Genomic DNA, 23564 nt, shown 5'->3' on the forward strand with positions numbered 1-23564 from the left:
CACACGCACACACGCACACGCATCACGCATCAAAGCAACATTAGCGGTCGTCATCAGCCGCGCTGGATACACGTTTCAGCAGATGGTCGGATACTTAGCGGAGACAGGCTTTCCCAGGAATTCGCCGAGGCGCACAAACAGCCCCCACGCAAGCGCCCCCGTCTGTCAGACGAGGTACTCCCACGCCGGATCGCCGGGCGCGGCACAACTAAGCAACACACCGCAAAGAAACCAGACGCGATCGCGGTCAAACCGACGCGGTATCAATGAGCGTTAGCGTCGTAGCATTGACAGAGCGCGGCCTCTCGCTCTAGGGCTCACAGCCAATCAGCGTCCAGAGCAAATCAGCATAATGACTGCAAGCAGATGGGTGGGCCCCATCAACATGGAAACATCCTAATTATGAATCCACACCTGCTGCTGTTACTTTGTCTTCTCCACTGAGATAAACACTTTTTGCTGAGGTCCAAATGCTTTTATTCGGAATGTAACAGTGGGATTTGTAAGGCACTAAACCGTAGTAGCTACATGTAATAATTTCTGTGGACCTGAAAATAAATGCACTGGGTCAGGTTCATCCTCATTATTTCTTGTACAAAATGCAGCAAAAAATAAAATAAAATAAAAAACTAGGAGACACACCTGACCTATTTCAGTTCATCAGCATTTTAGGATTTTCTACATCAATGCAGTAAAGCTGCCCACGCTCTTAGGGGAAAGGAAATGTGGCTTCTTTGCTAAAGCTGTCAGGCAGCTACAGTCTCCAGATAAAGGGCTTTTGTGTGACTTTGATATTACACAGTCAGAGTACGGGTGAGTTATGACACTCACTTCAGACAGCTTGTATCTTTGGGTCTGCAGTTCAAGACTCCCGTAGAAGTGCAGCTGACCAAAGTCAGAGAATGAGCTCAACTCCAGGATTTGGGCTCAGATTGCGCACACAGTGGAATGAATAACAGGGTCATCCGCTCCTCTTTGAGTGAAACGAAAGCCGTTCCCTCAGCGTGCCGTAAACGGGTGAATTTAGCCCGTGTTCCGTTAGCACGACCGCGGCGGTATCGGCGGAGCATGAAATCGCGGAAGAGCCGTCTCTCGGCCATTTTGCGCCCTTAGCGAGCCGCGCCGCAGACCGCCCACGCTCCTCGCCCCGCCCGCCCGTCCGACTGCCGGGTAGGCGATAACCCCGACCGCTCTTTCTGCTCCCCGTCTCTGTTCAGAAGCTCGCTGTCAAAGCCACAATGGGAGGAGAAAAAAAATTATCCATCTTAAGCGTCTAGACAGAGGGCAGGCCGCACGTAGCCGCACCTCCGTCACCCCCCCCAATAGAGAGAGAGGGAGAGAGTGAGAGAGAGAGAGAGGGAGAGAGTGAGAGAGAGAGAGAGGGAGAAAGTGAGAGAGAGAGGGAGAGGGAGAGAGAGAGTGAGAGAGAGAGGGGGAGAGAGAGAGAGGGAGAGGGAGAGACAGATAGAGACAGACAGAGAGAGAAAGAGAACGTAGTAGTTGTGCGCGGCTGGGCCTCATGGCCTCGACTCCCAGGGTCCCAGGACGTGACGGGGGCAGAGAGGGTCGGGGTGAGAGGCGCTCATTTTGCCGTTAGAGGCGCTGGTCCCGGGGGCGGGGGGCCGGACGAGCGCGTGCGGGGGGGGGGGCACCGCGGCTCAGACACAATCACCGCAGAATGGTTTTTCCGCCAGATTTGGGGTCCCGTGGCGAAGCGGCTGATTGCACAGCCAGAGGACACCTGGGGCTCTTCAGACGGCCACTCATCTGGGGGGGGGGGGCTACATTTTTTAAAAGCTTGGGCGACATAAACGTACAGCGAAGCCCACCGCTGCGAAGACGATCGCCTGAGGAATCTCCAAGTGCCAGAAAAACAGAAGGCAGGAAAGAGGAAGCGGAGACGGAATGTACTTTTTGATTCTGGCGAGAGTGCCCCCTCTCCCCCCTCTCCCCCCTCTCCCTCCTCCCCGCTCTCCCCCACCGCAGGCGCTGCAGATCATACCAGGACACCTCTGATAAGTGGGCCGCTGCGGTCCGCAGGCAGTATGGGTGGTCAGCAGAGAAGCGGCGTGTGTACGTGTGCGCACACGCGCCAGGGTAAGGATGGAGCTGCTGCCTCAGCACCTCAGAGCACAGCACTGAGGGGTCCCTCTACATCAGGGTGAGGGATGACCAACCTCCCGACGCATCTTCATCATCGCGGCGGACGCTGGGGGGGAGGGGGGGGGGGACCGTGGGGCCTCGTCTGCAGCCCACATGGACGAGCTGGGAGTCTCGTAAAATAACGGATGTTTCCATGCTTCTGTGATTATGGAGAGAAATGGAGAAAGGAGGCGACCCGCTGGTGATGCTCCTGAGAGTCACACTGTGCATCTCCAGCGCGGCGCTAGCAGGCTAACGGGGGCCCGGCGTCAGCTGTGGCTGACGCACAGAGCTCCAGCGTACGCAACAGCGCCTGAGCACACAGGCAGCTGCACAGAGCTCCACACTCAGGCACAGGTGAGCTGCGCAGAGCTCCACACTGAGGCCCAGGTGAGCTGCACAGAGCTCCACACTCAGGCCCAGGCGAGCAGCACAGAGCTCCACACTCAGGCCCAGGCGAGCAGCACAGAGCTCCACACTCAGGCACAGGAGAGCAGCACAGAGCTCCACACTCAGGCCCAGGAGAGCAGCACAGAGCTCCACACTCAGGCCCAGGAGAGCAGCACAGAGCTCCACACTCAGGTCCAGGTTCTGCCAGCCCTCAGTAAATGTATGAGGTCAAATCTGATCGCCACACGCAGACCCCCTGGGCCGTTTATTATACAGACACACGCCGCTGTCCCAGTGCAGCCACTGTGAGCAGCCCACCGTTCCGCTAATGCTCAAATATTAACGGACAGTCACAAAAGGCAATTAGGAAAAACGTGCAGTTTCAACCCCAGCCCCTACCCTCCAAGACCAAGCAGGTCCTGAGACTGGGGGGGGGGGGGGGGGACGCAAACAGTGAGGGCATGCTGTAACCGTGACGACAGACCGGAGCGGCTCGGCGACGGCTGAGGAGACGGTGACCAAGTCAGACAGCTGGCCTCTTCGCAGGGACACACTCTTCCTCCCTCACCAGGGCGGGATTAATAATGCAGCCTACTTCACCAGCCAAGAGAGGGAGCACAGGAGGAGAGAGAGAGAGAGAGAGAGAGAGAGAGAGGAAGGGAGACAGAAGGAAGGAGAGACATGGAGACGAGAAAGAGAAATGGGGGGAAAGGGAGAGGTACGGAGAGAGAAAGAGGTGGGAGAGAGAGCGCAAAACAGAGAGGGGGAGAAAAAGCAGAAAGAGAGAAAGAGGGAGGAAGGGAGGGTGGAGAGGAGGAAAACAGAAAGAGAGAGAGCACCACGATGGCGGAGACAGTGATTCAGAGGCACAGCGTGAGCGCACTCTGCGTGAGGGTGCTGCTGAGACTTCCCAATGTTCCAGAACAGTCTCTCACGCATTTTTCTAAACCTTGTCGTGTCGTGGCTCTTCTGTAAAGTGTTGGGTAAGAGAGGAGCAGGTTGAGTACACACTGTAATCAGTCTGCAAACGGGGCACCGTTTTTGTTTGCTTAACTTTCCATTAATCTTTTTCGTTGTTTTTACCCACAAGTTGGGCAAAACGGAACATTCTACAGGCTTTTTCTTGTCTTGTGTACAGAAAAGGTCTGCATCACACAATCAACCGAAGCATCAGCAGACCCCTCCTGACCTGACTATTAACAGCACCGACAGGAGCCGCGTCCGTAGCTTTAAGGAGCCGAGTCGGCCGACACCAGCCCACAGATCAGCCATTTTGTGGATTTGTTGGTAACTTTGTGCTGGAGCTGGACGTTGGCAAGATGGACCCTTGGCAAACTGGGCAGTGACAGCCACAGTGGTGACAGCTCTCTCTCTCTCTCGCTCGCTCTCGCCAGCGGAAGAGAACGCAGGCGTCGGCACGGCCAGGGAATTCTGACAGCTTGGCCCCCGGGGGGCTCGAACCCGTGCACAGGACAGGAGGCACGGCGTCCGCGCGGAGAGGGGTCCCGGAGCGCAAACAGAGAACGTCCCGGGATCCTGTTCCGGCAGGGTTTTAGGGCTAATGAAGCGCAGAGTGCACGGCTGCAGGGACTTCATCAGCACACTGAGGAGGGCCCCGAAACACCAGGGCTGCACACCTGAGAGAGCACAGACCGCTGCACAGACCGCAGCACAGACCGCAGAACAGACCGCTGCACAGACCGCTGCACAGACCGCTGCACAGACCGCAGCGCAGACCGCTGCACAGACCGCAGCACAGACCGCTAGACAGACCGCAGCACAGCACTCTCAGCACAGAGAGGCACAACCAGGCTGCACAGCCGAGTGCACAGACCGCAGCACAGACCCTGCACAGACCGCAGCACAGACCGCTGCACAGACGCAGCACAGACCGCAGCACAGACCGCGAGCGCACAGACCGCAGCACAGACCGCAGCACAGACCGACCGCTGCACAGACCGCAGCACAGACCGCAGCACAGACCGACCGCTGCCCAGACTGCAGCACAGACCACTAGACCGACCGCTGCACAGACCGCAGCACAGACCGCTGCAGAGCTGGGCTTTCTGCGTCAGTTACACCGTGGGGCCCGTAGGCCTACTCAGGCACGGGGAAACAGGCCTTCTGGGAGCTGAACAAACACACGCGAGCAGGAGGTGGCAAGGCTGCGGGACGAGTTTGAACTGCACCCCCTCCCTCCGTCCCCTGCTGGGGCTCGCACGCGCTCCTATAGGCACGCAAGGGTATGCTGAAAGGCACCAACTGTAACTCAAAAACAGGATCCCGATTCTGCAGTGTTCCCCTCGTATAAGACGCCGCGGCCAAACGGAGGAGGAGGGCACTTCACCCGAACACCCCCCCCCAGCACGAGCGCGGCACGACCAACAACAACAGCAGCTGAGGTGATGTCACAGAGCCTGCGTTTCCGTAGCTACGGAGGAGCCTGCCGCTCTCTCCCTCTCGTCCCTCGCAGGGCTGGAAGAGGGCTCTGTGAGTGGCTGTGGTCCAGGATGCAGTTGCCAGGCGCTGCATCACCTGTGTGCATCACTCACATCATCACAACACACACACGCCTCAGTCTCGGGGGCAGCAGAGGGGGAAAAACAGGAAGCAGAGGGGAAGCTCGGATCACATCCTGCGCTCTCTGGGACGCAGCAGACGACAGGGGCAGATTGGGCATTAAAAAGTCATGGAGCTCGCACGTCGATAAGCCCGATCTCCTTCCTGCTCCCAAATCACAGGATAGGTTTACCCAGCATGCATCACTCTTCCTGTCCCCCCCTCATGTCCATGCCCCAGGCTCAGGGGATTTACAGACTGGGTGATGCTTTCACACTCCCAGGCTCAGCGTGGTAGGGCAGAAGGCCCAGGGATTCACAAGCCCACAGTCAAACTGTCCGTCAGCGTCAGAGCGGTCACGATCAGAGACCCTGACCGTTAGACCGGGAGCGCTCAAACACAGGCGGGAGGCTCGCGCTCCCCCGGACCGTGAACCGCGGGGCTGGACCGACCCTGCGGGACCGAGCCCGGCGGCCCCCGCAGCTTTACCGCCTCTCACCCCGCCGCGGAGGTACATCTAAACCCCCCCCCCCCGGAGGGACCGCATCGCGTCCCGTAAAGCGCAGTGCCCCTCTAACTGGGTCAGCCGGGTCTCTGGATTTTAACATCGGCCCGACGCCGGCTGTGTTTGGGGAGCGCGTAACCCGCCCCCGCGCGGTGCCAGAGAGAGCCGGGCAGGAGAGGCCAGCCGCGCGCGGACGAGGGAGCGAGAACCCGCGCTGAAGCGGTGCTCTGAAACGCCGTGGAGCTCGACTCCACAGCGGAAGGGGACCCCGTCGAGTCCCCTCACAGGCACACCACACGCCTTTCTGTACGACCTGCGCTGCGTTTGGGAATCTCCCCCCGTCCCGCGCCTTTCTCCCCCCCCCCTCCCTTACAGCGGCTATAAAACTAGCGGGAGCCAAACGGCTGAACGGCTCAGGACCGAGCGGCCGGCCCGCCTCGCTACGCGCCCCTGTCGCTAAGAGACCCTCGCGCCGGGGCTTCTGGGCGGGAGAGAGAGAGAGAGCATGCTGGGTACCCCGTCCCTGTGAGGCTGGCCCCCCGCTGGAGCTCTCTGTGCTGCAGCACAGCGCCCTGCGCTCACAAGCACAGACTCTTCCACCCGCCGATACCTTCCCACACACCAGCCCAGTCAGGCAGAGACGGCAGACAGAGATAAAGCGCTATCTGAGCGATCAAAATACCAAAAAACAGCGGTACTGACGTACCGCACGCATACCTGCACCACGCACACACACACACCAAACAACAGGTACTGTACACTGCACACACACACACACCACACACACACACGTACACACACAACACACATCGCAACACACACACACGGAAGCATACATGTGTACCGTGTACAACTAAACACACTTACATGTGCATGCACGCACGCACACACACACACACACACACATGCCAGGAAGCATACATGCCCACGCGTACACACAGTACCAGAAACTGCATGACCTTCAGAGCAAAGCAGCCCCAGCAGAGCCGACCAGAGGAAAAACAGAGTGGGGGATAGAGAGGGAGAGAGAGAGGGAGAGAGAGAGAGAGGGAGAGAGGAAGGAGGACAGCCGAGCCCGTACCTTTTGGAGCGGCGGAGCAGGCTCCTCTCGGGCAGGGAGAAATTGGAGAGCACGGTCCAGAAGGAGTCAGACATGGTCAGACAGGGGCTCCGCCAGCATGGCTGTCACGGGGAAACACGGCGCGAACGGGCGGGCGAGCGAGGGAGGACGGAGAGGAACAACGCTGCTGCTGCTGCTCGGGCTGGGATGGCGCTGCTTGTCTGAGCAGCCTCTGCTCGCTCACACACACACACACACGTACACACACACACACACACACACTCTCTCTCTCTCTTAACTCTGCCTCTCCCTCCCTCCCTCCCTATCTCCCTCCCTCCACCCTCCTGCTCAAACACAGAGCAGCAGCCTCTCCCTCCAGGAGTGTACGTTTAAAGGTGCAGTCTGCCAAGAAAGGGAACAGCCTGTGCCCTGTGTGCTATGCATTCAGCACATATTACAGAGCCTGTGTGCTATGCATTTAGCACATATTACTGAGCCTGTGTGCTATGCATTTAGTACATATTACTGAGCCTGTGTGCTATGCATTTAGCACATATTACTGAGCCTGTGTGCTATGCATTTAGCACATACTACAGAGCCTGTGTGCTATGCATTTAGTACATATTACTGAGCCTGTGTGCTATGCATTTAGCACATATTACTGAGCCTGTGTGCTATGCATTTAGTACATATTACTGAGCCTGTGTGCTATGCATTTAGCACATATTACTGAGCCTGTGTGCTATGCATTTAGCAATTTACGACTGTGCTATGCATTGCTACTACAGAGCCTGCTATGCATAGCTATATAGCTGTGCATCTTTAGTACATATTACTGAGCCTGCCTGGTGCTATGCATTTAGCTACACTATTTAGCTTGAAAGCCTACGTGTGCTATGCATTTAGCACATATTGACTTTCATGAAGCACTAGCTGTGCTATGCATTTAGCACATACTACAGAGCCTGTGTGCTATGCATTTAGCACATATTACTGAGCCTGTGCCCTGTGTGCTATGCATTTAGTACATATTACTGAGCCTGTGTGCTATGCATTTAGTACATATCACAGAGCCTGTGTGCTATGCATTTAGTACATATTACTGAGCCTGTGTGCTATGCTTAGCCATTACCTTCAGCATGCCCCTGTGTGCTATGCATTTAGCACATATTACTGAGCCATGATAGCACTCACTGGTGCTAGTTGAATCTATGCATTTAGTACATATTACTGAGCCTGTGTGCTATGCATTTAGTGAGCGGCTATGATTTAGCACTTTGAGCCTGTGTGCTATGCATGATTATATGCTACAACATATTACTGAGCCTGTGTGCATCATGTCCTGACTGTGTGATGCTGACATATTACTGAGCCTGTGCCATACAATACAGAGCCTGTGCATGCATAGCACATTCTAGCCCACATAGTACACGACCGTGCTAGCACTTTACGATGTGCAGCTCCATCCCCCACACATTCATCATCACATATTTCGCCAATAGACTGGTGCTCGTGATCATAATCGCTAATGGCTCCGGCTGATGTAAAAGTGATTGCTTCTTTGCATTCATGAGGCTGTGATTTAGGATGAGTGATTGGATTTTGCTTTAATCTAAACCAGGTCAGATCTGCCGCAAAGCAAGATGGACAGTCCCGCGGTGAGACTGACAGAATGACAAAGACTTACCCCACACACATACACACACGCACGCACACGTACAAATGCAAGCACACTCACTCACACACACACACACACACGCACATGTACGAATGCAAGCTCACTCACTCACACACACACGTGCACACACACGCATAAACGCACACACACACACCAGGAGGATTAGGCCTACTGAGATCAGCAGTGGCTGCACACTTTGCTGCAGATATTGCACCCGAGGCCACAAACAGGCTTACGAGCTCCTTTATAAAAGCAGACACCATACTGGTGTGCCGTCCCGCCAAGTTACGCCTTGTACACACATACATTCAGTCCTTCACTGCACCACACTCTGCTGCAGACAGGATGACTGAATGATTATACAGATTAGTTACCATGTTTCACGGACAGACAGATCGTGATTCATTTGTCCTCACAGGGCTCTCCTGTACACTGCCTTCAGAGAACACTGAACACCGTTACCCAGCAGCCCCTGGGAAAGCTGCATTCAGATGAAAGGGCACACTGAACACTGTTTTACAGCTCGGCAGAGGGGCCCAGTCGGCTCAGAGAGGGATCTGTCTATCCTGAGAGAAGTGGGCGGCTCTGATCCTCGTCTCCGAGCACCTATAACTCCGGAGATGAAAGACTTCAAACGGCTCCACCGCTGCCGTGGGAACCCAGCCGCGCCCCCACACCGCACCCCGCACCCCACACCGCACCCTGCGCAGGGCCTAAGAGGAGAAGGGCGGCAGAGGGAGAGGCAGGACAGGAGAGGAGAGGAGAGAGGGAAGAGAGTAGAGGGGAGGGGAGAGGAGAGAGGGAAGAGAGGAGTGGAGAGGAGCGGAAAAGAGAGGAGAGGAGAGAGGAGAAGAGAGGAGGGGAAAGGAGAGGAGGAGAGAGGAGAGGAGAGGAGAAGAGAGGAGAGGAGGAGAGAGGAGAGAGGAGAGGGAGACGCGTGGACATGCCTGACGTAAGCAGCAGAGCTGTGTAGTGTCAGTGAGATATGAGCGGCAGGGCGTGATGGCGGTATCGCTCTGGGCTGGGGGGGGGGGTGGTCAGAGGGACAAGTCCTAACAGCCTTCAGAGAGTGTGTGAGACAGACACAAGCGCTACGTTAGCTGGGAGACATTCTTCAAATGCCAACGGTCGTGTCCGATTACGTCAGAATCAGGTCAAAGGGCCCTCTTCCATTCTACACATGAAGTTTAGCATTAGCTCCAGAAAGAACACTACTGTCTCTTCTCTCTGCGCTATTGGGCACAAGACGACACGCATTTCCACACATTTCCATGCTCACTTTGCTTCTGAAGGGCCCAGGCGTTTAGGACCACGCTACATGCTACGCGCCACACGTATGATGAATCCTCCCTTTTTCTACACACACAACCCAGTGAGTCATATTCTGCAAAAATTCAGAGCCACAGATAATCGTATTCAAACCGTTTCACCACGTGACTTCAGTGATGATGACAAACTGACATCCTTAAGGTACAGTGAAGGACATGTATGTAGTACCTCCAGGGCACACAGGCATTAGCATTAGAGTCAAGTACAGAGGGAAATCACCGGGCGAAACACAGCAGTCCACAGGAAGTCATCGGGGAAGGAAGTCTCCATTCTCAATGGAGAGCGATTACTTCCTGCTCATGAGAGGGTGGGGGGGAAACAACACACAGGGCTGCTGGGGCCACCAGCCAAAGTTCTCCTACGCCAGCAGTTCCCCACGTCACATGACTCTGCAGAGAGGTGCTGTAGCTGAGAGAAGTACACGGCTGAGAAATTAAGATGCGACCGTGTCCACGCTGAGGGGCGGGGCCAGCTGTCAGTGTGTCAGAGCTGTAGATCCACTCTATGAGCACAGTACTGTAGCCGGTGGCCATGCCTTATTCATTAAGGGCTGAGGAGGCCCCAGCCGGGTGTATAACAGAGCAGAGCAGAGCTGAGCAGAGCAGAGCTGGGGAAAGTGTGACAGCCCTGTTTCCTGACCCAGGACGGCTCATTAAGGCCCAGAAGCGCGGGGGGGGTTACTGGCCGGCCCCCCGCTGTGAAGCTGCGCAGCGTGACTCACCGGTCGTGCGCGGGCGCAGTTTTTTGGCAGCCAGGTCACCGCGGCGCGTGCCGTTTGGGCGAACTCTCTGAATGGGGAAAGCGGAGTGAAGCGTGGCGTGCTCTGCCTGGACAGGGTCCAAACCCACAGCCCAGCGAGCGCTTCCTGAAGCCCGGCGAGCCACAGAGAGGGGGCAGATTTATGTCCACGGGGGTGGCTGGGTGGGGGGGGGGAGCACCGGGGAAAATAAAAACGGTAAATCAGCCGGTCTGGAGCTGGAGAGAGTGGGCGGGCGGGCGAGCGAGCCCACGGGCCGTAAAGCGTGTCTGTCATTATGAGGCCCCGCCCCCGCCAGGCGGTTTGGTTTGGCGTCTCCGCCGGCCGAAGAGGGGGCGGAGAGTTTCCCGAGTGCGTCACCACACGGAGGCGTATCCCCACCGCACCGGATACCTGATGTCCTACCATCCATCCATCCATCCAACCATTATCTATACCCGCTTATTCCTGGGCAGGGTCATGGGGGCTGCTGGAGCCTATCCCAGAATGCACTGGGGCGAGAGGCCAGATCACACCCTGGACAGGTCGTCAATCGGCCACAGGGGATGTCTGACCATTTTACTTATTTCATTCCTAAATCCAGTGGCAAGCGTGTGCCATCTCAGGTTAGTGACACCGCAACCAAGAGACAACCCAATGCAATAAGCTTGTCATGAAAATACACTTAACTCTGGAACGTAGCCCCCACAGAACAGGCATTCTGGTAAGAAATTGCATTTCACTTTGTTTTTCCACTCTGTTTCTTTTTCACTTTGCCTGTTTCCCTTTAATTTATTCCTGCACTTCATGTTCCCTCGTTATGAATTCTACTTCGCTGGAGCGCTGCGGGACTTAATGAACCAGAGACTCCTTTGAGTAAAATGACAAAGCTGCTCATTTTTCATTTCATCCTCTTAACTCACTGCCGGCGAAATGTGAAGGTGGAGCAGCGAGCAAAAGCCTTTCACTTTACAGTCCTGCAGCACCATCTGAGCCCTTTGTGTGCTGGAACACTGCACCTACACTGCAGCCACTAACCTACACTGCACTTACACTACAGCCCACTGTCACTGACCAACACTGCACTTACACTGCAGCCCACTGTCACTAACCTACACTGCACTTACACTGCAGCCCACTGTCACTGACCAACACTGCACTTACACTGCAGCCCACTGTCACTAACCAACACTGCATCTAAACTTCAGCCCACTGTCACTAACCAACACAGCACCTACACTGCAGCCACTAACCTACACTACAGCCCACTGTCACTAACCAACACTGCATCTAAACTTCAGCCCACTGTCACTGACCAACACTGCACTTACACTGCAGCCCACTGTCACTGACCAACACTGCATCTAAACTTCAGCCCACTGTCACTAACCAACACAGCACCTACACTGCAGCCACTAACCTACACTACAGCCCACTGTCACTAACCAACACTGCATCTAAACTTCAGCCCACTGTCACTGACTAACACTGCATCTGAACTACAGCCCAATGTCACTAACCAACACTGCATCTAAACTACAGCCCACTGTCACTGACCAACACTGCATCTAAACTTCAGCCCACTGTCACTAACCTACACTGCATCTAAACTACAGCCCACTGTCACTAACCAACACTGCACCTAAACTACAGCCCACTGTCACTAACCAACACTGCATCTAAACTGCAGCCCACTGTCACTGACCAACACTGCACCTAAACTACAGCCCACTGTCACTAACCAACACTGCATCTAAACTTCAGCCCACTGTCACTAACCAACACAGCACCTACACTGCAGCCACTAACCTACACTACAGCCCACTGTCACTAACCAACACTGCATCTAAACTTCAGCCCACTGTCACTGACCAACACTGCACTTACACTGCAGCCCACTGTCACTGACCAACACTGCATCTAAACTTCAGCCCACTGTCACTGACTAACACTGCATCTGAACTACAGCCCAATGTCACTAACCAACACTGCATCTAAACTACAGCCCACTGTCACTGACCAACACTGCATCTAAACTTCAGCCCACTGTCACTAACCTACACTGCATCTAAACTACAGCCCACTGTCACTAACCAACACTGTACCTAAACTACAGCCCACTGTCACTAACCAACACTGCATCTAAACTGCAGCCCACTGTCACTGACCAACACTGCACCTAAACTACAGCCCACTGTCACTAACCAACACTGCATCTAAACTACAGCCCACTGTCACTAACCAACACAGCACCTACACTGCAGCCACTAACCTACACTACAGCCCACTGTCACTAACCAACACTGCATCTAAACTACAGCCCACTGTCGCTAACCAACACAGCACCTACACTGCAGCCACTAACCTACACTGCATCTAAACTTCAGCCCACTGTCACTAACCAACACTGCACCTACACTGCAGCCACTAACCTACACTGCACTTACACTACAGCCCACTGTCACTGACCAACACTGCACTTACACTGCAGCCCACTGTCACTAACCTACACTGCACTTACACTGCAGCCCACTGTCACTGACCAACACTGCACCTAAACTACAGCCCACTGTCACTAACCAACACTGCATCTAAACTACAGCCCACTGTCACTAACCAACACAGCACCTACACTGCAGCCACTAACCTACACTACAGCCCACTGTCACTAACCAACACTGCATCTAAACTACAGCCCACTGTCGCTAACCAACACAGCACCTACACTGCAGCCACTAACCTACACTGCATCTAAACTTCAGCCCACTGTCACTAACCAACACTGCACCTACACTGCAGCCACTAACCTACACTACAGCCCACTGTCACAAACCAACACTGCACCTACACTGCAGCCACTAACCAACACTGCAGCCCACTGTCACAAACCAACACTGCACCTACACTGCAGCCACTGACTAGCACCAAAGGATAAACGCTCTGCTCTAAGGCTGCCCAGCGTGAGCGTGTGGGGTGAGCGTGTGGGGTGAGCGTGTTGGGTGAGCGTGTAGGGTGAGCGTGTTGGGTGAGCGTGTGGGGTGCTCTGTAACACGCTCTTCACTCCGTGTTCCTGAAACAGGCAGGCAGCCCGCTGAGGCACGCAGCAGGGATGGCAGAGACGCGTGGGCGATGGGGGCGAGGTGTCTAGCCGCCACAGTCTGGCGACGTCGTGCCCGCGGCGGGCCGGTTCTGGGAGACGGTAGCCGCCGTTCCCGTCAGAACCGCGCGTGACCTCTCGGGCCCCACGCGCTCCTGCGCTCTGAGCGGGCCGGGCAGAGCCAGGCCGGGCTTCCCTGCTCGCAGGCAGGCAGGGGCGCAGACCGCTTAGGAGCGCACGTCACATTCACGTCACCACGGTTTCGCACGCCGGTCCAGTCCCTGATACACTCACAAAAAGGCTTGCGCTACTGTCTGTAGAAGGAGAAATAGCAACAAAAAAATAAGGCCCATTTTTATTGAACACTGTCATTGAGTACCCCACTTTGAAGCTAAACGCAGACAATTGTGGCTGTAAGCCATGAAAAGAACAGACTGGACCGATGGCTTCATTTGATAGTTCTCCTCTCCGCATTGCCCATTTCATATCAAGTAATGTTTTCTCCAGTGCTCAATACACACAAAAGCAGAAATGAATGCAGTAGTCTAGCAGTTAATGATATCTAAGCAGCTTCCACAAAGTTAGCATCACAGGCTAATTCATAATGGGAAACACCACTGGCCGATATTGTGGTCCTTCCTGGTGGAAAATTCATGTACAGTAGATCATAAATTTGTGTTATTTGTCTTGTGCCGACAAACCTTTAGAATAATTTGTACACACGGCTTAGTACTCATTACCATGGACGGAAAAAGGAGAAACTTCCTCCTGGAATATTTTCTGTAGGTCTGTGGTTTGTTGTGCGTGCACGCTTCCTGCCCAGCACCTGTTAGCCAGGGAACACCCACAGGCAACAGCATCGCTCAGCCCACTTAGCAATTAGCGTCATCAGATCCGAGCGCGGCGCAGGACGGAGACAAACAAGCAGCCCATGGGATAATTACCCGGAACACACAGAGCTGACACCGCACCGGTGGTTATTAGCTATCTATGGTAACATCACATGCCCCGCTTGTTAGTCGTTTCCCACCGAAACGCAACTCAACCGAATCAATCAAAGGCTTGGTTTAAAAAAAAGGGGGGTAATTTCTGTTCAAGGTTGAAAGAACGAGCAGCCTCTTTAAGGATGCAAGTTAAAGGTTAAACAAACAGGCAAACGTGCTCAGATCAGGCATCGGCCTCACAGTGAAGGTGTCAGGCCGTATTAGTGGAGTGACGGCGTCCCGTGCCCGAGCACACCCGTCTTACCTCCAGAGGAAGGGGTTGGCGTTTTGGGAGAGGGCCCGGGGGCTGCACCGACCCAGGACGGGGGCGGACACGGGCCCCTCGTGGCCCCCGGCCGACAGGAAGTGCTGGGGACCGGGGGAGGAGGAGGTGGGAGACAGCAGCTGCTGGAGGAGGCTGTTGCCATGGCAGCGGTACTGCGCGGCCGGCCAGATCCTGCGCGGGAGTGGCGGGAGGGAAAGCGGTAGAGAGGGCGTGAGCGAGGGCTGCTGTCAGAGCCTGGACGCCACACGAGCCAGGAGAGCAGCGGGAGCAGCAGGGTCTGGAAGAGCAGCCAGAGAGCAAGCAGCTCCACCTCTGCATGCAACGCTAAACACTCCCTGGAGCTCACAGAAGAGACAAAGCACTGAACTACTGTCCATCAACATGACAAGCACACACCATGAGGGATAGCCCCCCTGCTCCCCACCCAGCAAACCTGGCCTCTGACCCTTGACCCCCGACCTCCCTGTGCTTGGGTCTCTTTCTCAGTGTCAGTGGTACAGACAGGACACTTACGGGGGTGGGGGAGGTGAGGGGATGGGATTGTCATTCCTGGGCTGCACACACACATACAGTAATACGGCCTCATGACCACATGCAGACACCGGCATAGAGGGGGCACGATCTGCACCATGTGACAGCAGCACAGAGCATGTGACTGCAGCACAGAGCAGCACAGAGCATGTGACTGCAGCACAGAGCATGTGATTACAGCACAGAGCAGCACAGAGCATGTGACTGCAGCACAGAGCATGTGACTACAACACAGAGCAGCACAGAGCATGTGACTCCAGCACAGAGCATGTGACTGCAGCACAGAGCAGCACAGAGCATGCGACTAAAGCACAGAGCAGCACAGAGCATGTGACTCCAGCACAGAGCAGCACAGAGCATGTGACTCCAGCACAGAGCATGTGATTACAGCACAGAGCAGCACAGAGCATGTGACTACAACACAGAGCAGCACAGAGCATGTGACTACAACACAGAGCAGCACAGAGCATATGACTAAAGCACAGAGCAGCACAGAGCATGTGAATAAAGCATAGAGCAGCACAGAGCATGTGACTCCAGCACAGAGCAGCACAGAGCTCCTCTCAGCAGCGTCTCTGTGTCGCTCTCCCCCGGTTCAGCTGCGGCTCAGCAGCTCTGTCAGAGACAGAGAGAGCGGAAGCCCGGGGTGCCCGCGGTGCCTCACAGCCCTGCCTCACCCCTGCAGCGAGCAGAGCCCCGCGCGCATCCCCACACCGATCCCCAGCACCGCGCCGGCAATCAGAGCCGTAATGGCAGCCGTCTCGCTCCAGTACCGGCCCCCGCAGAGAGCGCGGCGCCCGGAGGCAGCTGCCGTTCTCCACAGCTGAATAATTCACATGTGCGCGACGCATCCCAGAGAACCTCATCTGAGGGAACTACATTCGCCTTTGATTATCTCCGGTGTCTCTCCGTTCGGCTGCACTAACGTCTGTCATACAGGGCCTCTCCATCACCGCTGTGCTGACAGGCTCCAGAGCCATAAACCTGCAGCTGCCAGCGCATGACTGCATTTATTTAACCCTTTAAGGAGAAATGTCACAAATACGCGATCAGAATGTTCTCAACTGAACATTCTAATGGTGATGTCACAATCACTACTGGTAAGCGAAAGCAATGGAGTTCTAGAACACTGACTTAGGACAAAACCAGTGCGGCTGGCCTTCAGCATGTTACAGCGTGGAGCACATTGCTCTTATAATGTGGGGGGGCACACTGCCCCGACAGGAAGTCTGGATGTAGCGTGCGTGGGCGGGTCTTCAGGCAGGTGTGTCCCGACACACAGGTAGACACGCCTCCTCCAGGGGGCGCGCTATCAGGCTGAGTGCCTCTACGCACCGATGGCGGGCGATCTGAGCTGCTCTTTACCAGGGAGAGGGGCGGGAGGAGAGGGGTGGGAGGAGCGGGTGACTAACTGCACCCAGACCCAGCTCCTGTTCCGTCAGCGTGTGGAAGATCAGGGCTCTCTGCTCGGGGGAGGAAACCGTTCTGCTTCGGGTCAGAAAACTTGACGCGAAACAAAAGCTCTTCCAGTTCCACTGGAAATACGTGCACCAGCATAGCACTGCATTTCTGAATGAAAAGCTGCTCTTCCCATTAGCATTAAAAGTTTCCTACCCAGGTAGACCACAGTGCACAGAGGAGTCAGTTCACATCGTACAGCCCTGTATTAAACACTATGGACCCAGAATATATACAGGGTACAGCCTTGTGTGTTAGCATTAAACACCACTGATCCAGTCAGTCCACAGCACACTGCTCCGTGCGTTAGCATTAAACACTACTGATCCAGTCTGTCCAGTGTACAGCTCTGTGCGTTAGCATTAAACACCACTGATCCAGTCTGTCCAGTGTACAGCTCTGTGCGTTAGCATTAAACACTACTGATTCACACAGCTCACAGCATTACTGATCCACAGCACACTGCTCTGTGCGTTAGCATTAAACACTACTGATACACTCAGTCCACAGCACACTGCTCTGTGCGTTAGCATTAAACACTACTGATACACTCAGTCCACAGCACACTGCTCTGTGCGTTAGCATTAAACACTACTGATACACTCAGTCCACAGCACACTGCTCTGTGCGTTAGCATTAAACACTACTGATACACTCAGTCCACAGCACACTGCTCTGTGCGTTAGCATTAAACACTACTGATACACTCAGTCCACAGCACACTGCTCTGTGCGTTAGCATTAAACACTACTGATGCACTCAGTCCACAGCACACTGCTCTGTGCGTTAGCATTAAACACTACTGATGCACTCAGTCCACAGCACACTGCTCTGTGCGTTAGCATTAAACACTACTGATGCACTCAGTCCACAGCACACTGCTCTGTGCGTTAGCATTAAACACTACTGATGCACTCAGTCCACAGCACACTGCTCTGTGCGTTAGCATTAAGTGCTTCTTGCCCAGCTAGCCCACAGTGAAGCGCGCTGGGTGTTATCCAGGCTCAGAGACAGGGCTCTCAGATGAAAGAGGAGGCAGGGAGGGTGAGGGAGCGGGGTCAGCCCACACGAATCCCTCCGCTCTTTATTTCCATTGGGGAGACACTCAGCGTTTCCACAGCGTGTAAGCTGAGCCCCTGCCTGCCTCCGTCAATCAACCGGAACTCTCTGACCCCCCCCCACCGCCGCCCCAACCCCCAGATCTCTCTGGATAACAATACTGCCCCTCGGGCCGACCCCCCGGGCCTCACTGCCGCCGGGGGGCCTGGGCTACAGTCCGTGTAAGTGAGCCCGGGGTTAGCGTCCGATGCTAATGGCGCGCGAGCGAGTTAGCGTCCGATGCTAACGGCGCGTGAGCGTCGAGCGGGTTAGCATCCGATGCTAACGGCGCGTGAGCGTCGAGTGGGTTAGCGTCCCATGCTAACGGCGCGCGAGCGTCGAGCGGGTTAGCGTCCCATGCTAACGGCGCGCGAGCGTCGAGCGGGTTAGCGTCCCATGCTAACGGCGCGCGAGCGTCGAGCGGGTTAGCGTCCCATGCTAACGGCGCGCGAGCGTCGGGTTAGCGGGTCTTACTGGATGCGCAGACAGGGGGCTCCGGCCCGCTCCTTCCTCTTCTTCATGTCTTTGGCGGGGGGGTGAGGGGGGCGAGGCGAGCTCAATGCCGCCGCCGCGGGGCCATGTCAGGCTCGCCAACCCCCGCTTCGGCAGATCAGCCGGAGATCAGCTACCGCACAGGGAGACAGGCTAGCAACGGCTAACGAAACGCACGGAAACAAAGGAGCGGCGGCGTTGCTGACCCGCTGAAGCGCTGTTCTCTCGCTGCAGTGAGCCCTGAGCGTCCGCGGGCAGAGCTGTGCTAGCGCTAGCGCTAGCTCGGCAGCGAGAACGCGGCGGTGTATTCCTTACATTGCGGATCGTGTGACTGTGGGCATGACCTGCAGCATGAGCATGCGTGTGTGTTTACAGGGGCCAAACACAACAGTCCCAATATACCGCACTTACTCCCACTGAACTTCAGCAGCACGACACTCCGCAGCTACACTTACAAACTCAGAATGCCAAGCGCTCATAAGAGCGATTTAACAATAATGCAACACACATGCACAGTAAACCCTGAGGCTTAGAGGACCTCCGACAGAACACCAGTAACATAGAACACTGTAAAATCCGCTCAAAGACTGTCCACCAGAAAAGACAAAGCAAACAAAGCAGACCTGCTAGTATGACAAATTCCTGTAAAAAAATCTTCAGAGGCAGCCGATACGTCAGGCAGCTAAACTAAGTCTCAGCTTGGGATCAGCACAAACTCCATGATCAGTGCCCGTGAGCAGACAGTTCCAGGAGCCGGAGAACCCCTAAGTGACACAGCAAATGCTGAGCCCACAAGGTGTGGACAGGAACGGCCAAGTCATCCCCCCCCCCACCCCCGCAGATCCTGTGTCAGAAACCTGGGGGAGCGAGGAGCAGCTGGTGGTCAGGTCTCACCGCTCACAGCCCTCCACACTCAGCCTGAGCTGCTTGTTTATCTTCCTGTAGAAGACAGCCAATCCCGGCAGGCCAAACAGGCCGGAGAGCCCCGCCCACTCTGACACCACCGTCTCTGGAGAGTGCGCCAATCAAAATGCTGCTAACCGTGAGAGGGCCGGCGTCCGGCTCCGGGACAGGGCCCGGTCCTTTTATAGAGCCCTGGAGAGGTGCGAGGGAGGCCGTGGTCTGTACCACACCGGACCTCAGTGTGCGGGGCTCAGTGTGCGGGAGGCACAGGGCATTCTCCTGGTATCACAAAACCTCCGGGGAGGTGCAGCTGTCACCCTCCCCCTCCCCCACACCTCCCCCTCCACCCCAGCTCTCCCCAGGCCGGGCAGTTCCTGTTCCAGGAATCCGAGGGACACCGAGGTACCCCCCCCCCCCACCGCTCTTCCCAGCAACCTGTCGGCTAAATCTGGCCGCTGCGCTTCACAACAGCAAAGAGACAATAGCCGGGATCATTCGAAGAGCATTCGGTTACAGCAAAGGCCAGCGTAGCATCCGCAGCTAATCGCCCTGATTAGGGCACTGATGCAGCCACAGGGCATGATAATGCAATTAGGGGTGCTATACGTGACAGGGAGACTGGGGACCGCGGGACTGAGCCCTGAATTTAACTTTCAGTTATTTGTCCACTTTTCATCGCCGTTGAAACATTCCTACAAACTTTCTTAATTAGGCTTCCGCACAAAAACTGCCGGCAGGATAAAACTGGGACTCCAACGGCAATCACAGAAATTCACAAAGTACCCCTTAGAGCCAACAATTCCCCCAGCCCTCCAAAAAAAAAAAAAAAACTCTCCGGAGTAATACATACCCAAAGGCCAAGCAGTAAACATCGCTGTCTTACAGCAGAAATTATTCATGAGAACGAAAAAAAATTTTAACAACCAGGCCCCCTTCAAAGGCGGTGGAAAAGTTGAGACAGTAGACGTTGTTTTTGAGGTCAGCCCCGACGCTTGTAACCAAGTGAAAACTAGGACACCCTTTCACTGCCGAACCGCCTGCACAAACACTCAGTTTCCACGCGATGCGCTTCTCCTCTGCGCTGTGGTGACGGAGTGAAGCGGAAAAGGGCTTTTATTCCAGCACTCACCTTCATGATGACCTCTGAACCCCTGACCCCTGACCCCGCAGCTTGTAATGTGTTGCAAAAGCTATTCTAGGCAGTGGCAACAGGGAGAGCCCACTTCACAGCTGCAGTGAAGACCTGCTCTTCTCTGGTTTTGCAGTGGGCACGACAAAGAGCCAGCTCATTCTGGACAGGAATAACAGCCGTCAGCTACCCGACAGAACAAGCCATGTTTCACTCTAACGCTGGGAGGAAGACGTCAGATCCAGGCCCTGTTCATATCAAACACAGACTTATTCTATCAGCTCATCTCCTTCCCAGGGAAGTGCAGACACATGGGGCAACTGGTTTCACACAGGGCCACTGAGAGTGCTACCACAGGCCCCAGGGACACACAGGGCGGCTGGCTTCATACAGGAGCTCAGACAGGGCCGCTGACAGGGCCGCTGACAGGGCCTCAGACAAGCCCCCCCCGGACCTTGCCCCCGGCCACCAAACAGAACTTCCGCCACAGATCCCTACCGTTCGCCGCCACATCGGAGGCCCACAATGCACTGCAAAACAACGCCCCGTACGCTCTGGAGCGATTAAGGATCTGACACGCGAGCGTGACTCTCTCTCTCACACACAGGCCCCCATCTCGCACGCCCCGAGAGCGAGGGACGGCGGAGGAAGGAAGTCCCGGGTGAAGAAATCTCGCAGCGAAAGGTTACGCAACTAACAGGGACCACATGTCCTCACAGGCAGAGGCTCCACGAGAACAGGCTGCTGAACGCATGAACCTTCAGAGAGGAGACCAGCATGCCTGAATACATCCCACAGGATCAATGCGCTCACATACTCAGCAGAGTTACAGCCATTTCACCTGGCCTCCTTTCAGCACTGGGGGGAAAAGGTCATCTCTGTCACCCAGTAAGCGCGTTCTCATTGGCTACCCACAGACAATAAAAGGGTACTGTCACCCAGTAAGCACGTTCTCATTGGTTACCCACAGACAATAAAAGGGTACTTACAAACTGCCTCTTCTCGGAAGGCTCAGCTCCTTCTGAAAGAGAAATGGAAAAAAAAAAACTACGTTAGTGCTTTCTCATCGTTCAACACTGTGAAGAAACCGTTCCATTTTTTTAAAAATATCTATCTTAAGAAGCCACAGAACATGAAACGATAAGGTTTCCCACATAAAACAAATATTAATGCCAACCAGTCAGTGTGTAAATGAACCCAACAGTGGTTTTTGTGGTTTCTGTCGTTGGCGTGTGTTGTAATACAGTACATCTGAATGTTATAATGAATAAAAAACACTAGGTGGCACTGTAAGACTACCAGAAACAAACAGGTTTGCGACACGGAAAACAGTGAGTGGTTTTTCCAGAAGTGGAATGAACCCTGAAATATAACAATTACGAAACAATTGTGCATCTAAATGCACTGGCTAAGTGTAACGGTTCCCGAGTTAATGGTCATACCTTCAAAGATGACAAAACGCATGTCTATGCCATTCAGACCCCATTTTACATCTCCCAGAGGGATAAAGCAACTGAACCTGTCTGAGTCAGCAATAACCAGCTACAAAGCAGTACGGTTCAGTTTAAAAACATTAATCCCCATTAAAACAAGTAGGGCCCAATACAGTGGGAAACGCGTCCCCTCAGATTAAAAATAAACAGCAACACTGCTGCATGCCACAGCCACTTAAAGATATGTTCATGTTGACCGTGTCCACTAGATGGCAGTAGAGGACTATTCCAATTCCAGGACAGGAAACAAACACAAAAACACAGCATTTCTTAGTGCCAGTTACACGTTTCTGCAGCAGTAGGAGTCTGAATATTTTCTGTACTATGAACATGAGACAGGACTGGATTCAAACCAGCATCTCCACGCTGCAGCCCCGGTGAAGCGGTTGGGCCACATCGCTGCCGTCCCCTCTTCAACAAAGCCATATGGCCTCATGCAATATTAACCAATAACATTTTCTCAGTCTTCTGTCGGTTTTGGCAGTGGGAGGGGTGGGGGGGGCGGGTTTTGGAGAGGTCCGGAGGGTCTTGGACCGCGACTGGGAGAGGCGGCCTCCCGGACTTCAGCCTACGGGGGTCAGCGGTGGCCTCAGTGGACTTTTTTACGACTTTTCGCTCACAATTTTAATGGGAGGATCGCCTGCACCCCCCACCCCCCACTCGCACACAGCCACCTGACCGGCTCCTCTATTTCCTGCGGTGCTGTTGATCTCGCTCACACGACCGCACAGAGCAAACGAAAGGAAGCTTCGCGCGGAGGCCGAGGCGCGGGTCACCCGCCGCTTTGTCTGTTCAAATATTTACGGGAGGCGAGCGGGTGCACCCCGAGGGGGCCCCGCGGGCGCGACCCACCGGGTGAGCCGCGCCCGCGACATGGCTGCAGCACGTCCAAAGGTTCAGCGGAACCGTCCCCGTCACAGTCACCAGCAAACAAGCGGCACCCCGTCAACAAACAACGAATCAAAGAGCCCCAATCAGCAGTGAGAGCCGCTAGCGTCAGTTAGAGCCCGCCCCCCCCCAGGGCCCCTCCCCTCTCTTCCATTACACCGGCCAATTGCTGCTCCTGCCCGCAAGGCCCAGCTTTCGTAATGTGCCCCGTCCCGCGAAAATCGCCAACGTGGCGTGACCACCGCCCCCTCGGTCTGAGTTACCTAACTCTCTCTCTGACTGTCTCTCTCTCCTACCCAGTCTCTCCTGCCTCTAAGCATGACTATGTGATCAGGGAATGAAACTGCAGGGATGTAAGGCTGGGTTTCCAAACCCAGTAAGAAATGGTGCGATGGAAGGGGAAAAACCCTGACCTTTTCCAAAAAAATATTTTTCAACCCAAAGCCAATTCCCTGCACTTTCATTGTAGCTGATCACATTTCATTCAGTGTCCCTTTCCAAAAAAAGCAACCAAGGTACAATACAGAGTGCAACAGCGGGGACCAAAAATATTTGGTTAAGACAGCACGGAGAGATAACAAGCTCTTCTGCAGATCTGCACTGGCTGGTCCACAGGCCGGCGTGTCTGGTGTGAAGGGGGAGTGTGTGAAGAGCGGCAGCTGGTGCTCTCGACCGAGCTCCCCGTGTTCTCTCCGCCACTCGAGGGGGGGAATCTGTCCTTCACCTCTGGCTCGCCTGTGGGGGACACGGAGGCACCCTGGAGCGCCTCTGCTTCCTACCGGCACAGTCCCGTTCCAGGCCGGATCG

At 55.0% G+C, this 23564-nt stretch overlaps 1 protein-coding gene across 1 annotated transcript in view; it reads right to left on the reverse strand.

The window, feature by feature from the left end:
• The window catches only part of mast2 (microtubule associated serine/threonine kinase 2), a 127929-nt gene that overhangs the window by 33305 nt on the left and 71060 nt on the right, over nucleotides 1-23564 (reverse strand). The window contains 1 exon segment of the mRNA XM_064333637.1: nucleotides 21366-21397. Within this exon segment, the coding sequence (XP_064189707.1) occupies nucleotides 21366-21397 (32 nt within the window).

This window comes from Anguilla rostrata, chromosome 4 (genome assembly GCF_018555375.3).
Source record: "Anguilla rostrata isolate EN2019 chromosome 4, ASM1855537v3, whole genome shotgun sequence".
Lineage (NCBI taxonomy): Eukaryota > Metazoa > Chordata > Actinopteri > Anguilliformes > Anguillidae > Anguilla > Anguilla rostrata.